Raw genomic sequence first — 25,524 nt, forward strand, 5'->3', positions numbered from 1 at the left:
GGAATTCCAATCAATTTAATTATTGTTTTATCTAGACTATATTCATTTATGCATGATGACGACTGAAATTAGCCATGCTTATAATTTGAGTATGTACATGGCAATGAAGAAGTGGCATACATCTGCTTTTCCAAATATAGGTAAACACTACATTACAAATATATATGGTATACCAGGTATGGCACCATATTTTTCATTACATTAAAATACCAGTTTTCAATTCATATTCATCTCTGTCAGGATATTTGCTGTATTGAATGGTGGTAAGTTAGATGGAGGTATTTCAAGGCATTTTACCTATTGTTAATTTCTTTTAACGTTTACTGCTGTTCCACGAGTAAACCAATAAAACTGTTGGACGAGAATAAAAACGCTTTTAATTCAGATTATTTGCTCCGGGGTCAACTGGTATTCGCCTGTAGTAGCGTGGGGTGACCACTGGGTGGCAGTGCGACAATTTAGAGAGTTATCTGCTGCAAACATGAGCAGAAGAAGAAGCGGTCAGAGCCAATGGAGGGAACTTGTCTTTGTTCAACGGACAGACCAATTATTTTAAGACGAAGTGAAAGGTTTGTATCACACCATCGATACGTTTGAAACGGTTTCACTCGGAACTGTTCGTAAAAACCTGCCTGATAACACGGAAACAAGTTAGCTAACGTGGATACGTCAGGAACACTCATAGGGTAACCGCGGTGAAGTTAGGTTTAAGTTGGATATTCGACGGTCCCCGCGGCGGTTTGTCAGGCTGCTGCCTCAAACATATTAGTGTGAAGATTATGTGGATAAAAATAAATAAAATAAACTGATTCCATGTAGCGTAGTATATTTGAATTGCTTATGTGTTTTTGATTTATTTTGCAAAAATGTAGTAATACAAAATAATTGTATAGTTTTTTGAATATCCAACTTATAACTAACTTCACCGCGGTCAAGAGCAAACTTTAGCTCACGTCAACTCAGACTCAAAGTTTGATCAAAGAGCTTCCATTTTTATTAAAAATAAATGATTTGCTTAGTATATTGGTTTTTATGTTGAAATGTCAGGGTTAGGGTTAGTTACTTGTTACTCTTACTGAAATAAGAGTAACGAGAGTTTAATTTGGCAGTTATGTAAATTGAAGTGAACAGTTACAACAATAGTTACAATTTGACGCAGTTCACTTTTTTATTATTTAAATGACAGCACATTCATGCTTGTGCCTGGTAAAATTAATATCTGTCATATGATAAGCTACCAACCATGTCTGTGCTTCGCTGTCACTCTCACTACTTTCTTTCTTGCTTGATCTTAGGAAAGCAATGAGTGGAGAGGAATCCAGGAGAGGAACATGGAGGGGTGGGACCGGAGGATGGAGAGGAGGAGGAGGAGGAGGAGGTGGTGGTGGTGGTGGGGGAGGATGGAGAGGAGGAAGAGGTAGTGGTGGGAGAGGAGGAGGAGGTGGTGGGGGAGGATGGAGAGGAGGAGGAGGATGGAGAGGTGGTGGAGGATGGAGGAGTAGACCTTGGAGAGGAGGATCAGGAGGTGGAAGAGGTTCCGGAGAAGGAGGAGGAGGAGGGGGGAGAGGTGGAGGATCAGGTAACCCTACCTTCAGCTCTCAGAGAGGTTAGGTTCCATTCGTCTTTCCATTTTACATAGATGAGCTTTTATTTGGTACAGAAAATGACAAAAGGAATAAAAGATATTGTATTTTACACGAGCTTACAAAAAAGAATGTTAATTAAAAATATAAATAATTTTCTCAAACATTTTAGTTATTACATGAAAAAAGCTGCAACTCTGTGCACTACAGTTAACACTGCTGTCCCTCTGTCTATTCAGCTCTCTATCAGACAACTCTAGATGCAATGTGTCCGTACAAAGGATGGTTACTCTACTTCACAGAAGGTACGTGTGTGTGTAGCTGTGTTTCACAATGTGATTATGTGCGTTACATGCAATGGTTACGATCATGTGATTTCTTTGCGTCTGAAATCAGGTGTGTCTTTATGTGCAGGCTTCATCGAGAGCTCGCCTAGTGTGGAGAAGATCAAGGTGTTTGAGAAATACTTTGCCTCTAAGATTCACCTGTATGACAAGGTCTGTCTGTCTTCATGTGTCCCTTTTTGTTTTATAAACTGACTATAAGGCTGTATATATTTATATCTACTTATCTACTTACTTATCACATTCCAGTTAAAATTATTATTCTTTTGTGTACAGGATGAGATTGAGCGTCAGGGCAGTGTTCTGGTCGATTATGCCGACTTGATGAGAGACCAGACTGTGTGTGATGCGCTTCCTGACCTAACCACGGAGCTGAAGGAGCAGCCGGAGATAATGCTCAACTGTTTGGGAGTGGCCATTCACCAGGTCCACTCGCAGACATGCTGAAATTAAAATCTTGTCATCTGCAAATGAATGCATAACATGAATGTCTATTTATTTGTTTGTTTGTTTTTCAGGTGTTGACTGTAGATCTGGAGAAACAGGCTGCTGAGTTGAAAGGGGAAGAGCTTTCTGTTGCTACACCAGTCACCAACATCCCTCACATTAGTGCAAGGTAAACACACACATGTGCAATTATTTGTTTTTTTGACACTTTGAATGAATGATGAATTTTTGTTTGTGTTAATTATCCCACAGGCTGTACAACTATGAACCGCTGACTCCGTTGCGGACGTTGCGCGCCAGCGTGTTCGGACGGCTGGTGTGTGTGAGGGGAACTGTGGTCAGAGTGGGCAACATCAGACCCATCTGCACCAGGATGGCGTTCAGATGCCAGGGGTGCTCGCATACGCTGTCTCTGCCTCTGCAGCACGGCAAATACTCCACACCTACCAAGGTTTGCATCCACACACACACACATAGTTCCAGCTCACTTTTTTTCCCCTGCAACTTGTTATACACAATTTTTCATCTACTCCAAACCACTTTCTTTTTTTCTTTTATTTATTACCTACCTTTTCCCTGATGCCTTGACTGAATTTCCATGGTGTGGGATCAATATAGTCTTATCTTATCTTATCAATTAATGCTTTATAAATACTATATGATTTTATTTTTGACAGCGTTTTCATATTATGATTTACATTTTGTGTTGTTGTTGTTTTTTTGGCCTAGTGTATCCAGCCTGACTGTCGCAGTCGTTCCTTCCTTCCCAGCCGCAGTTCTCCTCTTACACACACTGTAGACTGGCAGATCATCAAGTGAGTATATCACATGCACATGTATGCAAGTAATCGATCAGCAGGTAAAAACTATGACGAGACATGGTCATGGGACGAGAATTTATGTACTGTATTGGCTCCAGTCAGCTGGAAAAAAGAAAAGAAAGAATCAGAACTTGCGTTGTGACTATGGTACATAATGACCAAATGGAGGAGTTGCCAAAGTATCAAAAGTTGCACAAAATACTGTGAGAGAGTCGTACCTTAACTGAGAACATATTCTGATTCAAAAGCACATCACCAACACCTCAGTCACCATTTCCTCTTTTTTTCATGCTACTTCAGGGTGCAGGAGCTGATGGGCGGAGAGCAGAGGGAGACTGGAAGAATCCCCCGGACCGTCGAGTGTCACCTGACCTCCGACCTCTGCGACAGCTGCGTCCCCGGAGACACGGTTACCGTGACGGGGATAGTGAGAGTTACCAACGATGGTAAAAACAAAAACACACCAAAGCGGGGTTGGAGGTTAAATCTGCCTCCTACTGGTAGATCGTGATAATTTCAAATCTATAAAATATGAACTGTCCTTTATATAATCAATAACCTAATATGAATTGCTGTCCTGTCACAGTGACCACAAACATGACACTTATCGTATGCAGGTAGTTCCCGGGTGAATAAGGATCAGTGCATGTTCCTCCTCTACCTTGATGCCACTTCAGTCAGTAATACTAAAGGTACTGTCGCTTGTATGTTGTTGTTTCTTTTTAAGTTGCACTTGAATTACGCAGAGCATTTATATTATTCCTATAATTCTCATGTGTAGGTCATAAGTCCAAGTCGGGTCAGGGGTCACGAGGGTCGCTCGAGGATCGTTCTGCGGGGGAGGAGTTCACGTTGAAGGAGCTATATGCCATCCAGGAGATCCAGTCACAGCCTGGCCTACTGAGACTCATAGTACAGTAAGAGATTTGGCACCTACAGTATTACTGTTGAAAAGATAAATACATTTTCCCACTTTTCAGCTCGTATCGAGACTAAACACTGATCTTCTTTCTTTCCTCTTTCAGCTCTTTGTGTCCTGTCATCTACGGCCAGCTAGTGAGTCAACAAGAGTTTAACAAAACTCCCAACAGTCTTTTCATCACAAATGCATTCTTATGATTTGGTTGAATATAGTAATGTCATGTCACACCTGATGAACAGGGATATCCCCCCCTCTATATCTTCTTGTGTCACCAGCTGGTGAAAGCTGCTCTTGCCTTGACGTTGTTCGGAGGCAGACAGAAACACACGGACAAGAACAGTGTTCCGGTCAGAGGAGACCCACACATCCTGATGGTGGGAGACCCCGGACTGGGAAAGAGTCAGATGTTACAGGTGACAAACGAGCACGGGCAGACAAATCTGTCAGAGACTTCAGTCAGTTTGTCACACTGAAGATGGGATTGTAATTGTAATGCTATCGTCCTAAATACTTGGTTATGTGTGTATGTGTGTTTTTCTCTTGTGTAGGCAGTGTGTAATGTGGCTCCCAGAGGTATTTACGTTTGTGGCAACAGCACGAGCACCACAGGTAAAATTTGTCAGTACTGGTCCTCGTAAATTATGTTATACTCTCTTAACAGCTAAATGTTATTAACAAAAAAAAATTGTGATTGTAATATTTCTTCTCTCTTTTTCTTTTTTAATTTTTTAGGACTAACGGTGAGTTTATCCCGAGATTCAGGAACAGGGGATTTTGCTCTGGAGGCTGGAGCCCTGGTGCTGGCTGACCAGGGTAGGACATGCAGAGCAAGCGTTGGTTTCAAAGTGTATTTGCGCCTGTTGCATGTGTGTGTATCATGTATAGTGACCTGAGTTGTTGTTTTGAGGTAATGACAAAATTTTAGAAATATATGTTTGAAGTCAATCTGAAAAAAATCAATTGAAATCTACAGTTACTTTTTTTCATTTTAGGTATGTTGAAACACATATTGCTAACAAACTTTTCACTCTTTGGTTTCAAAGTCCTTCTGTCTCATCTTAAAAATACTCCTTCTCCCTCTTGATTCTTCTGGTTTTGAAAAGGCCCCAAGGTGTCAGACAAACTCAACTCAAAGAGGAATTTGAAAAAAACCTTGAAGATAAACCTGAGACATAAACAGATCTGAAGATCAATGCGTTCCACACAGTGCCAGCTTTCACTTCCTGTAGGGGCTGCAAACATTGCTTAAAGAACACGTCTCACATTTAGGCTTTCCCACCATCTCATACCCTTGTTTCCTTTTTCTCTCCCTACCTCATTATGGTCCTCACCTGGCCTCATTTCCTTTTTAATGTTCTCTTTCTCCGCCTGTTCATCTTTTAGGTCTGTGCTGCATTGACGAGTTTGACAAGTTGGGCCACCAGCAGCAGGCTCTGTTGGAGGCCATGGAGCAGCAGTCTGTGAGTCTGGCCAAAGCTGGAATAGTGTCTTCCCTGCCTGCCAGAACCTCGGTCATAGCTGCTGCGAACCCGATTGGAGGACATTACAACCGAGGCAAGACCGTCTCTGAAAATCTGAAGTAAGTTTTTGCTTAGCTATTTTTTAGCTATTGTTGTATGTCTGTGAAAGATAAAAAGCTTACAGTAGCACACTCATGTCTTTAAGAATGGGCTCAGCTCTCCTCTCTCGCTTTGACGTCGTCTTCCTCCTCCTGGATATCCCCGACGAGTCCCACGACCGCCGCCTGTCGGAGCACGTCATGGCAAACAGGGCGGGAAGAGGCAGGACCAGCAGTGCCGTAGTCACTAGGGCCAAGTCGAGCGACCTGGACACCTCCATCCTGCTCGAACACTCGGACATACCCCTGTCTGAACGCTTGCAGGTTGAAAATAGACCACACAAGCACTGTGCACATTTTAGTATCTCAATTATTACTCTCTCCTTTTTTATTAAAGTATTACATGTGTATGTTTCAAGATCCCTGCAGGTGAGACTGTAGACACCATTCCAGCCTGCTTGTTGAGGAAGTACATCAGCTATGCTCGTCAGTACGTCCACCCCTTGCTCTCTCCCGAGGCAGCGCAAATAATTCAGGATTTCTACCTGTCACTAAGATCTCAGGGGCACTCTGCTGACGCCACACCCATCACCACACGACAACTGGAGTCTTTAATTAGATTAACTGAGGTAGGTTTCTGTCTCCACGGCCATCCTTGTATTATGTATGTAAGTATTATTATGCAGGGAATTAAGATGTCCAAGAATATTTTCCGCTAGTGTCCCACTACACAGCGTATGTGGATGAATGTGTGTTTTTGTGTAGGCAAGAGCCCGGTTGGACCTCAGAGAGACGGCTACCAAGAGTGATGCTGAGGATGTGGTGGAGATCATGAAACACAGGTGACACCACCATAGTCTTTGCGTGTATTTGGTCTGTAACTGACAAATATATTGTCATGATTGGTTAATATGCTGATTATCTTTCTTTTTACTGATATGTTATATTCCTATTTTCCTGGTTTACCATCTTGTAAGAACCCTTGGATTCCTCCCTGGCTTTGAAAGTATGCTCAGATATAAATTTGTCTCTCTCCCTCTTTTTGTGTGTGTGTGTGTGTGTGTGTGTGTGTGTGTGTGTGTGTTGCAGTCTGGCTGATACATATTCAGATGGTCTGGGCAATCTGGACTTTGAGCGATCTCAGCTCGGGTCGGGCATGAGTCATCGCGGCGCCGGGAAGCGACTCATCAACGCGCTGCACTCTCACGCGCAGAGGACCAGTCAGAAGCAGTTCGACTTACAGACGCTCCGAACTGTGGCCGACCGACTGAACATCAAGGTGAAAGCATTTTATTTAGGCACTGACATACACACACACACACACAACATCAAAGACTCCTCAAATGCTTCACTCAACTTTTTGTTACTCTACTGTAATATCTTTACCTTTTCAGGTGATGGACTTCGAAGGTCTGGTGAGTTCCCTGAACGAACAGGGTTTCCTGCTGAAGAAAGGAGCCAAGCTGTACCAGTTGCAGACAGTCTGACCACTGACAGATGTAACAGACTCACTAACCTCACTTCAAGGTCAGTGTCTGGGATCAATCTCTCTATAGATAAGGAGAAATAATGGGGCATCCATTTTCCAGACCACTTTCACCAACCAGCAGAGTACAGAGTAACCTTTTGAAGAGAAAGGTGATCACACATCCCTAGCAACCACAGTTTCCTGCAAGTTTCCGGCATTGTCAACACGGGTGACTTTGTACTACACTTAAAACTGTACTATTCCTTTTGCATCACTATTATTTTTACATACATTAAATGTTATGTATATTTGTTCGTAAATATGTGTTGTTTAAGTAGCTTGCTGAGGATCAATTTATTTGGCACAGCTGTTTGTCCTCGGTCTGTGGAGCAATCTCTGTGCAGAACTATTTATTTTTTTATATGTTATGAAATAAATATCCAAAATTGCATCCACTTTAAAGACTTCATCAGCAAAAGCTGAAATGGGGAGAAGATATTATTTTCCCTACTCATAATTCAGATTTTTTTCTGAGGGGTGAAAATATATTTATATATATATAAAGAATTCTCAGCTATTGACTTTGCAATTGGCCTCCAGAATCCAGTGTTGGTGGAGTTATAGTATGGTCATCTAATTGTGTTTTCTGCTATTTCTGTATGTATGCACTTTATTAGTTCCCATGAAACATTCAGTTAATAAATAATTATATTTTTCTGTAAAATACAGCATTTATTTTGTTTTTTATTTTTATATTTTTACAAAAAAAAATAGTTTGGCAGTGGTGGTTTAAAAAAAGGTGCTTTTAATTTGGAATAAAATTTAGACAAATTTTAAATAACACTTTATTTTATGGGTCTGCATTTTCCTAATAATCTTCCTGTAACTTCCTGGGACATAAAATTGATTATAGGTAACTTTATTTTTCATTGTTTGTTTGCAAGTTTTACATTTTTGACATAAGTCATAGTCATGGTGGCATTTTTCACAGTCTTTCAAAATTTTCAAAATAAAAGCATGGTGACGGAAAAGCCTCGTTGGCGTCTTTACGTCATGTGCCGCATCGGTTTACGGCAACATGGAAGCCCACTGGTCCGAGCTGTGATTCCCTCCGCTCTGACCGCCAGACGCTTCAAATCACACGACATGAGGCCGGAGACCGGCGGCACGACACCGGCGGGCCGGTAACGGACGACTCGGGGAGGCGGGGATGACGATGATCGTGTGTTTGCGGAGGGTCGCGACCGCGCGGTGTGCGGGCGTGTGTTGGCTCGACGCGGCGTCATGGCGGCACGGACGCGCACCTGTCGCCGACGGCGCGAGGCTCGGCCGCTCGCCGCCGGCGACCGGCCCGTGGCTCGTGAGGCTCAGAGGGACCGACAGCCGCGGCGTCACGTGCTGGAGTGACGTCATGCAGCCGGTGAGGCCGACGGCGTGGAACCAGACGCGCGTAGCCTCGCTGCCGCACCGGGGAGGTCACGAGAGGTCAGCGCTTAGTCTGCGGTCCGTGCTGTACCCCGGCGCTCGTGCGCTCTGCAGCGGGAAGACGAACGAGACACCGGACAGCCCCCCCGCGGCAGGGGCAGGGGCAGGGGCCGCGGACCGGACAGAGGCCGGTGCGGTGCCCGGACAGGGACTGTTCAAGTTCAAAGAGCTGGTGAGTACAGAGCTGGGTGCTGCCTGTAGTGTGTGTGTGTGTGTGTGTGTGTGTGTGTGTGAGAGAGACAGCCTGTATCACACGTGTGTGTACAGTTGTAAACACACCATCAGTGACAGAAGCTTTCAGATCCAAAACATTCAGCAAAAGTTAAAGTTCAAGCCTTGCACTAAAAATTTTAATTTCAGATATTTTGATGTTGCTGTGTGGATAATGTCCTGAGGTTTGTCATACTATAGGATTCTTATCACAGATGCCTGAAGCGTGTTAGTGCAGCTGTTACAGTCACAACTGGAAAGATATCTTTATTATTATTATTATTTTTTTAACAAATCATGCTTGAAAGCTTTGGTTTCACTTCCCTCAAAAGGTGTTATATTTTATTTGTAAAGCTTTTTTTATACCTCTAAAATAGTCTTGAATGCAATTTTATCAAAAATTGTTAGGAACTGGGTTGTTCCACATCTCTGACCATTTGTAGTAATTGTATGAAGACTACAAAGAATTCAATTTATTAATATGTTTTTTGGGGTGAATCAAACCACTCCCAATTTCTGTTGCTTGTCAAGGTCATGAAATTAACGTGCATGTGATATTTTTTATGTTTTAGCAGATATAACAATTATATTATAAAATGTTATTCTAGTTGGAATTAAAATAAAAAAACTGTCTTAAAATTAAAATGTATACGTATGTAAACATATTAAAAAGTAACTAATTGCTACAAAATACAGTAAAGCAAGAAAGTAGTTTTCATTCTGAAGGGAAGCATCCATATAAAGCAAGATGGAATAGATGTACCCAAGTAAAGTACCATAGCCCTTTACTGTACATGGAGCTATATGATCAACCGATAACAATATCAACAATAACTTCATATCACGGCATTACAGAAATGTGAAAGAGCTGTGAATGATTTTGGAAACTGTTGCCGTTCCATCGGTTTTCCACTGGAGAGCACTGTCAAGTTTCTCCAACTCTGAAAATGTTTGTGTTTTTTATTTTTTCTGTTTAAAAAATTTCACCTGATGCATCATTAGACTTTTCTAACTCACAAATATAAATATTGGTATCTTCATCCCAAAATTTCCTTTTGGTTCTTCACCGGCCAAGACTTGGAATTCCTGTTACATTACATTTTGGGTTAACTTGCTGTTGATTTGTGGAATCACATGTATTATTATTTTTCCCTGCAGTATGAGAACCCGTGGACGATCCCCAACCTGTTGTGTGTGTGTCGTATTCTGCTCGCTCCACTCTTGGGTCACCTCATCATCCAGCAGCACTTTCACCTCAGCCTGGCTCTGTTCACACTGGCGGGAGCAACCGACCTGGTAATATATATTTACAGACGCTTCCACTTAAACACATGCTGCACAGCTGATCCAACCTTAAGCTACAGTACATAAGTTAGTTCAGTACATTTCTTGAGGACTTTTTTCCCTTTGACACATTTTACACATAGAAAACGAAGTGATTATAAAACTAATATTTTCCCATTAGCACACAAACATTCTCTTTATATACTCTCTTTTCTTAAAACATAATGTCTGTCTCTTTCTCTCTGACTCAGTTGGACGGCTACATCGCCCGGACGTGGCCCACTCAGAAGTCGGCGTTGGGCAGCGCCCTCGACCCGCTGGCCGACAAAATTCTCGTTAGTTTTTTATACGTCAGTCTCACGTACGCTGGACTCATACCAGGTATTGGACTCTTGTGTGTACAGAATAATGTTTATAAACTACTAATTTCAAAAATGGATGAAACCCTGTACATACCGTACCTGCACTTTTAATTCGTTTCGGTTTTTCCATATTGCATTTCATTTGACAATTAGAGTAATGATAACACACACTGATTTCTTGTTCTTTGCTCTGTTTCAGCTCCACTGACGGCTCTAGTGATCTTCAGAGACATTGGTTTGATAGCCGCTGTCTTCTGGATCAGATATAAGACCGTACCTCCACCGGTGAGACATTTTCAATTTCACCGTAGACAGGCACACTTTCACTTTGACAAGTCTTTGTGTTTATTTAATTGAATTAGTTTGAACATCGAAGCTCGGAGGTATTATCGTCCGTGTTGCAATGATATTAAACTCTACAATCTTTTTTCTTTTTCTGTAGGTTACACTTGGTAAATTTTTTAACCCCTGCTACACCACAGCACAGCTCAAGCCTACACTTTTCAGCAAGGTGAGACACACACACACACACACCGAACCACCTACTCTCTCAGTTCTGTGAACATTTTGTACATTGCTATACTACAGTGGAGATTTAGCAGCACTGTATATGATGAAATCAAACATGTTATTACAACTTGCTGCACTGCGATCTGACGACTTTGAAAGTCTTGTTGTCTGAAGTAGACTGTGAATGTTTAAATTCTCACGTACATTGTGTCTGTGTGTTTTTATGTATTTGACAGGTGAACACAGCCATCCAGCTCATCCTGGTCGCAGCTTCCCTGGCTGCTCCGGTCTTCCAGTACACAGACAGTGTCGTGCTGCAGTGCATATGGTAAAAACCACAGTCTATTTATTACATACACGTCAAAAAAAACACTGGGGTTATTCACTTGACCTTAATATCCAGTAAGTCCTGTACTTTTTCCGTCACAGCGGTTACAACCAGAAAGATGTTTATTGCGGCGAGGGGTTTTTGAATGCAAATTATTTAATCTCAGTCAAGCACATAAATGCTGTTTGTTCCCAGCGGAGTGTTCGGGTTAAGTGCACTGACTCATTTCAGTCTACAACTCTCTGAATGAGTTGATGTAGGAAATCAGACTTGGGACAAACAATTCGACGGTGTCACGGCGACCTACTTTTTTTTTTTTATATATACAAATCTACTTCAGACTGTTGAACTGACTGACAATGGTCTTTGTCACGCATTTAGGCTTTAATTTGCACCGTCCTTACTATGAGAACAAAGTGTTTTATGACACAATTAATGAGAAAACTGTACAGCGGTCTTCAGTGTCTGCTCTAGCTATGGACGTTTACGTGATTTTTGTAATGATTATAGATTTTGTCAGGGGTTGATTATAACAAATCTGAAACACCATATATGAGCCTGCTACTTAACTTTTTATGTAAATTATGCTGTAAATCCATCATAAAAGGTATATATATGATATGATTATATATATATAATTCTTTAAGTTAAAAAAATGTAATCACTTAATATTTCACTTTTATGTATAAACTTTAATTGCACAAATTTAGTTCACATTTAAGAAATCACTGCATTGATTTTAAATGTCAAGATGAATTTATTGGCCATACCATGCCAATGCAGGAGGATTTAATAACTTGCATAATAATAATAATAATACAATAATAACTTACTTAGTACTGTGGGCTAACGTTGATGCTAATCAAAAATTGATTGGATTCCGTACCTGTTTTCCAGATTCGCACAAAAATGTACAGGGTTCTTGTGTAATCCTGCTGACTAACAAACAAACAAACATGGAAAAATGGACGGGTGGAAGCATAGCCTCATAAACAGATTTGACCAATCAGTTTGAACGAAACTGTTGTTTAAATGACTGTATATGTCACGTGTTCTATTGTATTGCAGGTATATCACAGCGTTGACAACAGCAGCGTCGGGCTACAGCTACTGGCACTACGGCCGCAAGACCGTCAAGGTGCTGAACACCAAGTCGCCATGATGGCCGCACCAGGGAGACGGCCAGGAGGCAGAACAAAAGGCAGCGGACAGCCGCCGCGAGAGAGACTCTGATCGTCCGGGGGCAAAAGTCGGCGCGACAGCTGGACGATTGCCACGAGCACTGAGAGCAAGTAGCTTTGACAACCATTTTACGAGTCGCCATGGCGATGATGATGATGATGATGATGATGATGCATGCAAACCAACCTGGAGGCTGGAGACGGTTCAGTGCAACACACGCTACTAGAAAGGCCTAAGAGTGGACCGGCTTTGGACAAGAGACACGTGCTCAGATAGAAACAGAAATATAGACCATCCAGACACACACACACACATACACGTCAAGAGCGTGTGAAGTCATCTAGAGCTTCTATTTTTTTTGTTAGTAATTTCTTTCGAGCGGTTGTGATGTCATCCTAATCAGTGTCACATGATTGTCAGTTTTCTTCTAAACCAATGATTTATGATTAAAAGACTGAAAATCTCCACTGGCTTGTCTCTTTTTTTACATCCTCGTGTACGTGACTGATGTGGACGCAGACAAAAAATGTTTTATCTTATGAGACATAAAAATCTGAGAGATGATCCATTTGCAATCAGCCATCCGAGGATTAAAAAACACTGACATGCGACCGGAGATGTACGGGACGAGCGCTACCCTCGTGGTCCTGGTGTGTTATTCAGTTATTCCCACTCAGTGGAGTGGAAGCTGTTTTTCTTTTTTTATCGATTAGTAATATACGTATATTTATCTGTTGTGGAATTTTTCCACAAAACTACTTTTGTCAAGCAAAAAGTATTTATTCCAGCTCCAGCAGACTGCCGTTTTTATTTGTTTAATTTAATGCTGTAAATGTCAAATATCTTTTTATGTTGGACTTGGACTTTGAGGAACTTGAAATGTCCAAAATAAAACGATATTTGATATTTACAGCATTTTGGGTTTTCAAATGCGCAACTGAAGGAAACTTGGGAAGAGAGAGAGAGTCAGACCGATTAATCAGTAGTGGAGATAATGGATTAATTACCCAACGTCAGCATTTCAAATGTTCCTTTTGACAATCAGAAAGTTTGTTTGCTCTTCTCGAGTTAATCTTAATTCACTTGTATCAACTGTCTTAAAACACAAAGATGCTTTTAATCGAACCTTTTTTCCCCCAACACTCATTTGGACGTGAAGTAGGTAAACACAGTAGGTTTTTTTCTCATTGCATTCGTGAAGATTCTGTTCGATTTTGTTAGAGCGTTAATTCATATTTTTAGTTCATATGTGCTTGTGAATGGCAGACATTTACGTTTCATAAATCAAAGAACAATCAATTAAGTGTTCATTTTCTGTGAATGGATTAATCGTGTAATTATGTCATCACCGCCGAACGTCTCCCACTCGTCTTAAAAGAGGAAAGAGAATCCTCTTCTCATTTCACCGTTTCACTGTTATGATTATTGAAAGAGCTGCAATGCTCATTTCAACTTCCTCCAGTCTCAGGATCAATAAGCCCAATAAGCCACAGGTTCTGTGTGGAGACCTTGGGGGAAAACAAAACACGAACTACATACTACCTAACTACAGACTCTGCCGCTTATTTTATTTTATCCCCCTCAAGGAAAACTCCAGCCACGAGGGGAAACGGAGCCGCGTAACCTTTTCAACTCCGTTCACTCGCCCAGCGATGTTCTGCACCACTCGGGTGATGTCGTGTCAGTAACCGACCGCGTGCCGACGATGGCTGCCGGGCTTTGTGTAGGATGTCTGCTCGTTATCTCTTCACTGAATACATTTTGAAATGAGGTGCGGTTCCCATCACTGATGCCTGACTCGTATTTATCGACTGTTTAGGTATCAGACAAGTATTCTATTTATTCTTCTTAAACCCATATTTGATAACACAAATGCTGGATGGTGCCTCACAGGCGTTTGGAAAAAACCCAAACCAAATATTGTCTGAAATAGTTTGGTCCTTGATTGTTTGTTCTGGAAAAAGTCTGTATTGAAATGCATTTGACTATCTGCTAAATATCGGCTTACTGCAGCGTCAGAGTAACAGTCAAAAATTTGCACAAGTGATATTTTGTCTTAAAAACTGCAGGCAGTCGTGTTTGTAGAAAAAAACGGAAAATTATATGAAAAGTGGAAAATATGTTGATTTTACCCCAACATTTTTTTTTGGCGGAAACATGATTTTTCCACGTTTAAATACCTTGAGTACATTTCTCTTAATCATGTGCATATCTTAATTTTATTTTCATCCGGTCCTTATTGTCTTTCAGCGAGGGTTGCTATCGTGTAGCATAACTGCGCTTCCTATTACAACGCAGATTCCGGTCTCCAGAGATCATTCTTGTTTTGCGAACATGAAGATATATATATATATTTTTTTTTTTTTCCTTGAAGCTGCTGCTGCAACCGGTGAAAGAATCCCTGTTACACGGATACAGATGATTTAGTGACGGTGAGGCGAGAGCGGTCGGACTGGGCCTCCTTCACACTTCACGGCGCCGCTCTCCCAGAACCCCACAGACGGGCTGAATCACACTAACAAGGAAAAAACTTTGGATCTGCCTCTGACTCCCCGTTCACTCACTTTCAGTCCGGCCTCTGTTTACTGGTGTTTGAACAAAATGAAGCACTGGCTACGTCAACCTTTTGGCTTTTTTGTCTATGACTTGTTATGTGATTCTCCTTGACGTCAACGTTGGCGGTCCTGTTGCTTGCCTCGGCCTCCGCCTCCCAGAACATGTAACGCAGCAGGGAAAATCATTAGTTGGGATTTTTCCCTTTGTAGGCCGTGTATATTTTTGTACAAAATGTCAGTCCGTCCGATGCTTGTTGAGATATTAAGAGCCTGGGCCAAAAGCGGTGGACTCACCGAACCCACCCACCCACGCAAGCCCGGCTAAAAAAGAGAGACATATTTTCTCACTTGGCCCCAGTGGTTCACAGTCGGGGTTTTCATTTGATCAGGTTTGGAGATGGATCCACTGTATTTGTCATCTTCAGTAGGGAGAAGTGAGCCGGCCCTTTTAAAATGTTTCCCAGAGATCACAGGAAATTCGGTGGGCTTTTTTTTGGAGGGGGGGGGGGAGACTAGCAATTAAAGGGAACTCGTTGGAAAGGCTCTTATCAGAGCAGGGGACGGATGCTGCTGCCACAACATCCGGCTGCACTTGACTTTACAACCAGGAAACAACATGTAGGCATTTCCCAGTTTGTTGCGCAGCTCTGTGGGACTGCAGCCTTCATTTCAAATGTGTGTGTGTGTGTGTGTGTGTGTGTGCGTGTGCATGTGCGTGCGTGCGTGCGTGCGTGTGTGTGTGTGTGTGTGTGTGCGTGTGTGTGCAGGCAGGGTGTGTGACAGCGCGTCGTAGGCACAGAGGCTCTCTGAGCTGCCACAGGTTCTGAGCTCAACTTCGCTTTTAAACTTGACTGGTTATGAAACCCACTGAATCAGAGTCCTTATAGTTCTAACAGCGGGCCTACACACACACACAAGCACACACACACCGCAGCAGCAGTACAAATCCATATGGGTAGTGTAGCCATGCACACACACACACACACACACACACACACACACACACACACACACTTGCGTCTTTGCTGGTCCTGAAATAGCTCTGAGCCTCCCACTCTCCCTTATATAAGCTCCCAGCACGGCGATCTGCTGGTGAAGACTAGGGTGTGTGCAAGTGTGTGTGCATGTGCCTGTTTAAGTTTGTGTGTGTGTGTGTGTGTGTGAGTGCCAGTGTGTGTGGGCAGTAGGAGTGTCTTGAGTCGTGTGTTCGTGTGCATGAGAGGAAACATTTTTGTTTTCTGCTGCTCATGAAGTGAGCGGCAGATTAAAGAAGGAAAACAGCATCTTGAAGGGAAACTCTTTGACCGTCTGGGTGTCATTTGTGTGGTTTTGCAGTAGCAGAAGTTTACATACACCCAAATTGCAAAATTATATTTGTAATGCTTTATATTATCATAATGCGTTGAACAGTTCTAGCAAAACAAAACAATATACACTTAAGTAACAGTATCTTTGTGAAACCTAATTTTGACTCTTTGTCTTTTGGGCTATTTTTGGCTGCGATTAAAGAAAAGATCTGAAAAATATTTTATTTAAAAAGTGTTTAAAATGTCTGTGTGTGTGTGTGTGTGTGTGTGTGTGTGTGTGTTTGTGTGTGTGTGTGTGTGTGTGTGTGTGTGTGTGTGTGTGTGTGTGTGTGTGTGTGTGTGTGTGTGTGTGTGTGTGTGTGTGTGTGTGTGTGTGTGTGTGTGTGTGTGTGGACAAAAAAAATCAGAGGGAAAATCAATTTCAATGCATGTGCTCCTGTTAAAACCACATCACTGAAAATAGACAAAACCTTAAAAGCATCAAGCAAGAGTCTTGTTGATTACATACTTGGGAATTTCTTGCTAACTTGTTAGGATTCATTTAATCATGTAGACAAGAGATCCATTGGAGGAATCTCTTTGCCCCCCCCCCCCCCCAAAGAAACGTGATAGACACGCAGTACACCCGTCGTTCGCTGGACTTCTCAGGATTCAGATGAGGATCTTGAACCGAATCCCCCACTGAGAAAACAAACCTCCCACCGCCGCAGTGGGAGCTCCTCGCCGCCTCCAACTCATCTCGCCGAGCCGTAGCACAGTGCACCTTCTTCTTCTGTCGTTTTTTCTTGCGCTGACAGACATATAACTGTCGGAATCCTTCCCCCGTGCTCACAGAAGCGAAGCACCTGCTGTGTTGACGTGAACTACACAGTGTTACCTACTGTACACCGAACAGAAACAGTTTATGGAACTGTTCCATAAATTCAAGGTTGTATTTGTCCTCATACATCCTTCTTTTGGCTTAGTGCCAAAGTAGTAATGTTAATTTTGGATATTTAACTATATTTCTGTATCTGATAATGGTATCTCTGGCACTGATCTGGTATGAGCTCAGAGTATCACGGCAACGTGAGTTTTTGCCTGTGCACTTTTTTTCATGCTCTACAGTGTGAGTGTGTGGGAGGCTGCGGGCTGATAAAGTGCAGCTTATCAGATGTGTGATGCATCAAATCTGTGTGTGTGAGACAGCGTGAAGGTCGCGGGGGTCGTACGGTGGCAAACGGTGGAACACCGGGTGCTTCTGGTGGATGTAGGAATCTATTTTCCGGCATGCAAAATGCAAAGGCACGTGTGCGGCGCGGCCAAGGGTTGTGTGGCCGCTTAGCAGTTGTTGTGTCTTTTTGCGCATGCAATGATGACAATTGACTGGTAGGAAAAGAAGAAGTCGTAGTGCATCTTCATAATGCGTGTTTGTGCTTTTTCAAAATGAAAATGTAGAATGAGAAAGTACTGAAACGATGAGTCAAAAATAATCGTTAATTAGTCGGTTGAGAGGAATTTCATGACGATATTGGTCATCTGAAAATCATTTTAGTCATTTATTAAGCAAAAAAATGTATAGTTCCAGCTTTTTGTGTGTAGTTTTAAATAACTGTAAATTGAATGTCTTTCGACTTTCAGTTGGGGAAAAAAGGAATTTGAAGACTTTTGTTTTTACGTATATTTGTATATTTTCTCAACATAATGATTGCCAAAATTAATCAAATATATTTTGATTAGAGGGATGGTTATTTATCCATATTATAAATCCTTCTCCAGATGTGGATCCACTCCAATACAGTTAAAGTGGATGGGATATAATTCGTAATGCGCTCAGTGGTGATTCAAAAATTCAATAGCACCAAAAGTCCATTTCCGACAAGAAAAAAAGATGAAATATTTGGAATTGCAAAAAAAAAAAAAAAAATTGGGGGTAAAATTTGTGGCATAGTAAAAAGCAAAAAAAAAATTAATTACAGAGTCAAATTTATGAGATTACTTTTTATTTGACATTTACTTTCTCTGGTAGAAATTGGCTTCAGTAAGAAATGCGAAGCCAATTTGTGAGATACCTTCTGCAGAAAATTGCTCAAATGAAAAAAACAGTAGATCCACAGGTGTTATGTCTATGTATGTCTCTTTTGCCACGTACTTCATGGTAAAATCATTGGAGGATACATTTTTATTGGTGTTTTATTATATCTTTGCTGCATGTTTGAACGAGATTGCTTTACAGAGATTGCTTCACGGAAAAACACGGCTTGATTCCAATCCACTTGCCCGTTGCCAGACACGACACGCAGGGGCCCGGTGTGACAGACGCTCACGCGGTCCGTGTCCTTTGACGTCCTCGTCTTGCGTCTTGCTCCTGTGAATCATTACACACAGACTCGCACTCTTAAGCCATGTTCTCGTCTCATTTGCTGGGCTCCTCACGCACGCGCACACACACACACACACACACACACACACACACACACACACAGACACACACACACACACACAGAGCGAGAGAGAGACGCGGTTCAGAGCGTTGCTGCGTGGTTGTCCTCCACAGGATTTGTTTTACTGTATTGTTCCAATATCAAATTATTCAATCTCCACTGTCTCGCCCACTCTCTTCTTTCCTCTGTTGTAATCAGTTGTGTTTGTAAACATAAAAAAACCCAACTGATGCCAGTCTGCTGCTGATGCCAATATGTGCATACTACTGTACTGTACACGCTTGTGATCTTAAACCGAGACCCCATAGTTCTAGTTAAGGGAAATGTTAATGCTGTGGAATACAATGACATTATGGTTGACTTCCTGTTTTAACGTAATTTTCCCGTACTCAAAGTCAGGCCCTGTAGTCCCCCGTCGAAAATTTGGTTTCCATGCAACATCTTGTTAGCCTGGGACCCAGGTGAATTCTAGGAGCTCATTTCATTTGCGCTGCCACAATACGGCCTGCATCCCGTCCGTTGGAAAGCGATTTCCAAACCGGCCCAATCGCAACCGTTTATCTGACAATAGGTGGGGTTGGTTGCCGTGACGCGGAGAGAAGCGACTTTTCTAAACACCCAAGATGACCCCCGCTGACCAACGAGCATTTGGCTAAAAGTACCCGATATAACTGGTTGTAGGTCGTTCCAATTGCGTCCGGAGGCATTTTTTTTTGCTCTGCGTCCGTTGGTAACGCCTCTTGGAAATCGAAAAATGAACTGAGAGGTCCCAGACTAACACACAATAGTCTGGCTACGCCAGGCTACCACCATGTAATACTAGGACCAGCACCTGCTATAGGATTTATTATTAGAAGTGTTTTAATGTTTTATTTTATAGGGGACAGCCCCTTGTCATTCATCACCATGAGGTGAATACATCATGAACATCTCGATACATTTTTTTCGTTACCGCCAAATCATCTGCCGGGCCTCGACATTCCCCCCTTTACGACCGTGCACATGCACACGACAGTGGCCGAGGAGCAACAAGTGCACCGCCGCGACCAAGATTGCTCATGTGACCTGAGCATTTTGACGGATCGCGATGACGCCAAAAGTCAATGCACCAAATGAGACTGTGTATCAGTGACGTCATTTCTCCAACACCAAACGAATTAGAGCGCTTTTCCCAGTCCGGTGTGTGTGTGTGTGTGTATGTGTGTGTGTGTGTGTGTGTGTGTGTGTGTGTGTGTGTGTGTGTGTGTGTGTGTGTGTGTGTGTGTGTGTGTGTGTGTTTTTGTGTGTGTGTTTTTGTGTGTGTGTTTTTGTGTGTGTGTGTGTGTGTGTGTGTGTGTGTGTGTGTGTGTGTGTGTGTGTGTGTGTGTGTGTGTGTGTGTGTGTGTGTGTGTGTGTGGACCTGCACATCTAACACTTGCTCTTCACCAGGGGAGGAGTAGAGGATGTTACCGCAGCGGATTGTAAATGAGTTGTGTAAGGGTTAGGTGTCCACATACTTTTGGACAAAGTGGTGTCTATTCAAAAGTGGCCTAATTTGACCCTAATCCTGGTTCGGTTTAAATTCGCCCCTTTGCTAAATCGCCCACCCCCTTTCCCTGTCCTCCCACTCACTTATTTATTCTCTCTTTCTCTCTCTCTCTCTCTCTCTCTCTTCTCTCCCTCCGTCCTCTCCTTCACTTCTCGATTCTCTCCATCTCTCCCACTCTCCTCTTTCTGTCTCTCTGTCTTCTTCCCCGTCGCTTTCTCTCTCTCTCTCCCTCCCTCCCTCTCTTATCCCTCCCCCATCTGTGGGAAGCTGCCATTGTGCGCATGTCGCCGATGAGTCAATTTGTAGAGGCAGTGCACACACACACACACACACACACACATACACACACACACATCTATCCTGTCTCCCACGAAGGCATCTGTTTCAGTCTGTCTCTCTGTGAGATGCAGCGCCAACTGAGGAGCGAGGGGGAGACGAGCACAGGGAGGGAGGAAGAAGGGAAGAGGGAGGGATAAGAAAAGGGAGAGAGGAAGCGTAGCAGAGGGAAAGAAGAGACAGGAGAAGAAGAGAGACTGAAATCAAAAAGAGTCAACAGGGAGCAAGAAGAAATCTGAGGAGGGGGTGGCGATGGTTATGCTGCAGCGGCTGAGCATCTCCGCCTGACTTCTGTGGAGTTTTGGACTCGGACATGACAGAGTTGCAGCATCCGAGTGTCTAAGCATCTCCAGCTTGTGTGCGTGTGTGTGTGTGTGTGTGTGTTGATGTGTGTGAAGCCATGGCGAGCGCTCAGCCGGGGGTCCACGCGTTGAAACTCCAGACTCACTCCGTCTCGCACACGCTGAGGAACGGAAGCAACTTCATAAAATGGGACGAGGTAAGGACTCTGATTTTCCATCGGTATGTTTTTAATTTCGTTCAAGAGAAACAGGAGCGTCAGCCAAACGTCTCTCTGTCCTTTCATTTGTTATTTTGTTTTTACTCCATTCATATATGTGGGTCGTATAGGAACATTATCATTTTTATTGAACGGAGTCCAGTTGGATAGAATTGGAGTGAGAAACACTGAGGAGGAAGAGGAGGAGGAAATGTTTCAGATGTGTTTACTATTCATCAGTTGATTGAGCTTTGGCAGTAAGTACCTGTGGATTAGACACCAGCAAGACGGAGAGCAGAGTGGCTGTGTGTCCGGTGTGTGTGTGTGTGTGTGTGTGTGTGCATGTGAAACGCCATTGTGGTTTTTCCTTATTGCCACCTGTTGGTATTGAACCCATTAGTATGCAGTTACTGTACGGTGTGTGTGTGTGTGTGTGCGCGCGCTTTAAATGTGTGTTGAAGACACACATGCACAACTCCTCCAGTTCCTCCATGTGTCACACTCCAATGCATAATTGGTTGGTATTTGCAGAGTGTGTATGTGTGTGTGTGTGTTTGTGTGTGTTGGTATGCCGAAGTATGGAGCCCTGACAATGAGAAACGTGCTGTCCGGTTGCCATGGTAACTGGCATGGTTACCACCACCCAAACACATCGGATGTGTGTGCAAAAGGATGGATTGTCTTTGCGTGTGTGTGTGTGTAAATCAATGTATCGAGCCGTAGAATATCATGAATCATACTTATGGGAAAAACTAGTTCAATCTACTGTTGAATCCATCCACCATGATTCCTGTGTGTGTGTGTGTGTGTGTATATGTGTGTTGATATTTGAGTTCCTACAACATTTCGAGCTGAGCTTTATGAAATATAGAATTGGTTGCCATGCCAACAAGTGACAACCAGGGATCTAGTTAACCGTCATTTCATTCCTCCACATGTAGGTTTGCACTCGGCGTGGTTGCGATGCCTGAGTGTGTATACTCTGATTTACGGCACCAAATTTGTCATAAAAACTGACATGTATATGACCACTCCTCCATATTTAGGCCAGTAATATTTGCATATTGTCATGTAACGTTTACGGGGCTCCGACATGTATTCAAATATTCCAGCAGAATGTTTTCGCATAAAAGATGTATCCAGTATGAAACTGCTAAAGCTGCTCTCCACACAGGCACTTTTCATAAACCACTGTAGATCTGTTTCCAGTTTATAAATAACCATCCAATGTTAATTGGAAAAACTCAAGGGCCCAAAAGGTTCGCAAACAATATCAACAAGGTTGGGTCCTCCTCCACCTCAACTCTTTCAGTTTAAATTGAACTCATTCGTCTCGAAGTTGTGTTTGTGTGAAATTGCTTCAATTTTTCTGTGTCAAGTTAACACACGCAGAGAAAGCCTATGAGGGAGGGAGCGTTAGTCCGACGTGGGGGAGCTGTGAGGCTGCAAGCATCAATTATTTTCAGTGTCAATTGTTTTGACAGATGTTTTTCTTAAAAATCCATCCATTGATTTTTTTTGGATTTTTTTTTTATGGTCCGGTGCATAACATGCCAGAAAAAAGGTGCTGATTACTATCACAGACAACTAGGAAAACGAGCAATGGATCAATAGAAGAATTGATTGATTTATAGAAGAAAACTATAAAGCAATCAACTCCGAATCAGCGCATCACCAAAACACAAAGGTGGAACATCAATTTCGAATTTTCCTTTATCGTAGAAAAACTGCCTTTTATTTAGAACAACTTATGCTCTTCTCTAATATTTCAATGACAACAATATGACATAATTGACTGTTTTTTTTCTTCCAAATTACACTCTTCTTCGCTGGTGTCACTGGTTCCACCTGTCTTTCTATTTCAGGATCTGTCGACGGTTACCCCGGTGACTCTGCACGTGGATTCACATGGATTTTACCTCTACTGGACCGACCAAAACAAGGTCGGCATCCGCATACTGTACAATCCGACACATGCACTGTCTTGAATTGACTCTACATACAGGTGCAGGTTACTATTTTAGAGAAGTCCCTTTTTTTTAAATGGCACTGGAGGCCAAAAAATACACCATTTTCCTTAATTCATAAACATATTAGTCTATTAGTATGTAAGTATAATTCAAGGTAGCTTCTGTTCTACTAGCGTTTGAAACTCTGCATCATCGTTTATTTCATGTCTTTCTTTAAACAAATGTGTTCCTGGGGTTTAGTTTTCTAAATGCCTTTATCCAACTGTCATTTTTAAGCTATAAGATATTCAAATGCATGTATTTTTACTGTCGTACATGACAGTTTATATTAAAGGAATACGTGCATGATACGTAAAATGGCCAAAAGACCATCTCAACATTGTTTTTTTTTATTATTATTATTCATTGTTATTACATTAGCAGTATGTGCTTAAAAATTGCACCGGATGTGAGCACCGTGAGTGTGTCATGAACGTACACAATAAGTGTACCGACGTAATGAATGGAGGGAAGCATGCGGTAGAGACGGCGTGTGATCATTGACTGTCACAAACGCACTCGCTCACTCCCACCCTCTGTCACTGCAGGTGGGCTCAAATCCTTAGCAGGAGACAGGATGAAGCATTGAGCTGCCCCCGGATAACAGCTGACAATGTTCGTGTGTGTGTGTGTGTGTGTGTGTGTGTGTGTGTGTGTGTGTGTTTGTTTTCATTGTTTGTGTGGGTGTGTTTCCATTAGGACACGGAGCTGTTGGACCTGACCCTGGTAAAAGACGTCCGAACGGGCAGAAGCACCAAAACGCCCAAGGTACGGTCACCCCTCTGCATCCATTCAACCCCCGGTGTGTCCAGCCTATGCTATCTCCTCCTCCCAGTAGAGACGCTTATCTACACGCCAGCTGAGTGACCTCTCACTGAGAGGTTGCACCTCCACCATGCAAACAACTCACGTTCACTTTTCTGTATTGTTAGATTTTGTGCTTGTATTATCTCTTGTGTCATTCCCTTGTCTGCGTTTCTTTACTCTCGTGTTGTCACTTTAACCCTTTGAGGCTGCGTGTGTCCTGTCATTGTGTTCTACCTCTAGAAAGATCTTTTTGTATGTTGCTCGTAAACTCTGTTAACACCAATGCTGCATCACAACTCTCCGATAATCTCCTTCCCTCTGTTTTGTCAACCAGAAACTGATGTGAGGTTAAACCTACTCTGATCACAAATTCCTAAGACTTAAAATGAGGGAACCTATCGCATAAGGCGAACCAGAAATAGAAGTCCTATGGCCGATCAAATGATATTTAAGGATGTCGACTTTGATTGTCTGTGTGACATGCAAACAGTTTGTATTTTTGATGTAGTGTGAAATAAAATAAAGTCCCCCCAAACGGCCTCCATCCCCCCCACTTCACCTCGTCCGTCTCCGTCCCCGCGTGCCCTCCAGCGTCGCTTTGTCTCTGCCGGCGGCTTTCATTCTGTGTCGTCCAATAGGAGGCCAAGCTGCGGGAGCTGCTGGATGTGGGCAACCTGGTTGGTCGTCTGGAGAACCGCATGGTTACCGTGGTTACCGCTTCAGACCTTGTAAACGTCAACCAGCTCAACTTCATCGCCGCACAGGAGGACGAGGCCAAGGTAGTGAATTCAGGACAGTGATGTGACGGCGATGATGACTAAGATGATGATGATGATGATGATGATGATGATGATAATCTGGTTTTGGCAGGTGTGGTGTGAGGAACTGTTTTCTCTGTCTTCCAATCTGCTGAGCCACAATCTCAACAGAGACCGCAGTCTGCTGAAAGCGTGAGTGCACATGCAGGCACACGTGTACACACACACACACACACACACATACACACACACACACACACACACACACACACACACAAATGCAAGGCTGTACACACTTAAAAGGCCAAATGAAATTAAAAATACATGTTTCCACTTTTAGTCCTGTGTCCCTGTGTTAATTGTTCCTCTATCGACTGTTATCTGCCAAATATATGTAAAAAAACAATATCATAGTATTTTTCACATCTAAATCTCTGTATTCTCTCCCTTGCTTCCTGTTAAATGGTTTCAAATACTTGATGACTCATCCTGCACTCAGGGGCGATTACTAATTTTGCGTCCCATGAAAATGCACCGCCGGCTTTGGATCTCGGCTCGAAACGTATATATATCTATGGCCTAATTTCCAAAACGCTCTTGATCGGGGTCGTCGTCGTCGTCTTCCTCCATTTCATCCCAGTCTGATTCATCGGTTAAATCCGCAGGCATGGGTGAAGGTGGTGGCGAGATGCACAAAACCCATTCAGTACTATGGGCCACTGTAAATGACATAAATCACACTTCATCTTCAGCCACTTTGAAGAATAAGTGCGGTGAAATTCATTGTCTTTCTTACTG

At 42.7% G+C, this 25,524-nt stretch overlaps 3 protein-coding genes across 4 annotated transcripts in view; all 3 read left to right on the forward strand.

The window, feature by feature from the left end:
• The first annotated feature begins 464 nt into the window (after positions 1–464).
• On the forward strand, positions 465–7,867 carry mcm8 (minichromosome maintenance 8 homologous recombination repair factor). The gene is made up of 22 exons (XM_047335052.1): positions 465–569; positions 1,296–1,423; positions 1,469–1,606; positions 1,823–1,888; positions 1,998–2,080; positions 2,204–2,353; positions 2,446–2,543; positions 2,627–2,825; positions 3,104–3,189; positions 3,496–3,641; positions 3,813–3,887; positions 3,977–4,112; positions 4,221–4,251; positions 4,393–4,530; positions 4,666–4,726; positions 4,850–4,930; positions 5,501–5,696; positions 5,783–5,999; positions 6,095–6,304; positions 6,441–6,517; positions 6,765–6,954; positions 7,070–7,867. The coding sequence occupies exons 1-22, from the start codon at positions 511–513 to the stop codon at positions 7,160–7,162; spliced, it is 2,658 nt and encodes an 885-aa protein (XP_047191008.1). The 5' UTR covers positions 465–510; the 3' UTR covers positions 7,163–7,867.
• The window catches only part of LOC118283477 (1-phosphatidylinositol 4,5-bisphosphate phosphodiesterase beta-1), a 34,913-nt gene continuing 16,566 nt past the window's right edge, over positions 7,178–25,524 (forward strand). The window contains exons 1-5 of one of the 2 annotated variants that reach the window (XM_047335051.1): positions 7,178–7,202; positions 23,018–23,095; positions 23,861–23,929; positions 24,607–24,747; positions 24,839–24,918. In XM_047335051.1, coding sequence (XP_047191007.1) covers positions 24,667–24,747; positions 24,839–24,918 — 161 coding nt within the window. In that variant the 5' untranslated portion in view covers positions 7,178–7,202; positions 23,018–23,095; positions 23,861–23,929; positions 24,607–24,666. Of the gene's footprint in view, positions 7,203–20,799; positions 21,153–23,017; positions 23,096–23,860; positions 23,930–24,606; positions 24,748–24,838; positions 24,919–25,524 lie in introns of those variants that run through there. The other variant, XM_035605495.2, reaches the window with a different exon arrangement.
• On the forward strand, positions 8,187–12,971 carry crls1 (cardiolipin synthase 1). The gene is made up of 7 exons (XM_035605499.2): positions 8,187–8,800; positions 9,997–10,134; positions 10,374–10,503; positions 10,684–10,769; positions 10,927–10,995; positions 11,231–11,322; positions 12,391–12,971. Exons 1-7 carry the CDS (start codon positions 8,354–8,356, stop codon positions 12,482–12,484), a joined length of 1,056 nt encoding a protein of 351 aa, XP_035461392.1. The 5' UTR covers positions 8,187–8,353; the 3' UTR covers positions 12,485–12,971.

The sequence above is a fragment of the Scophthalmus maximus genome, chromosome 10, assembly GCF_022379125.1.
Source record: "Scophthalmus maximus strain ysfricsl-2021 chromosome 10, ASM2237912v1, whole genome shotgun sequence".
NCBI lineage: Eukaryota > Metazoa > Chordata > Actinopteri > Pleuronectiformes > Scophthalmidae > Scophthalmus > Scophthalmus maximus.

Bases quoted from the DNA above. Each gene is read 5' to 3' on its own strand.
- mcm8 (XM_047335052.1), top strand. From the start codon at position 511: ATGGAGGGAACTTGTCTTTGTTCAACGGACAGACCAATTATTTTAAGA. The intron at 2,826-3,103 runs GTTTGCATCCAC...TTTTTGGCCTAG, and splicing joins AATACTCCACACCTACCAAG to TGTATCCAGCCTGACTGTCG. The intron at 6,000-6,094 runs GTTGAAAATAGA...GTATGTTTCAAG, and splicing joins CCCTGTCTGAACGCTTGCAG to ATCCCTGCAGGTGAGACTGT.
- crls1 (XM_035605499.2), top strand. From the start codon at position 8,354: ATGACGATGATCGTGTGTTTGCGGAGGGTCGCGACCGCGCGGTGTGCG. The intron at 8,801-9,996 runs GTGAGTACAGAG...TTTTCCCTGCAG, and splicing joins TGTTCAAGTTCAAAGAGCTG to TATGAGAACCCGTGGACGAT. The intron at 10,996-11,230 runs GTGAGACACACA...TGTATTTGACAG, and splicing joins AGCCTACACTTTTCAGCAAG to GTGAACACAGCCATCCAGCT.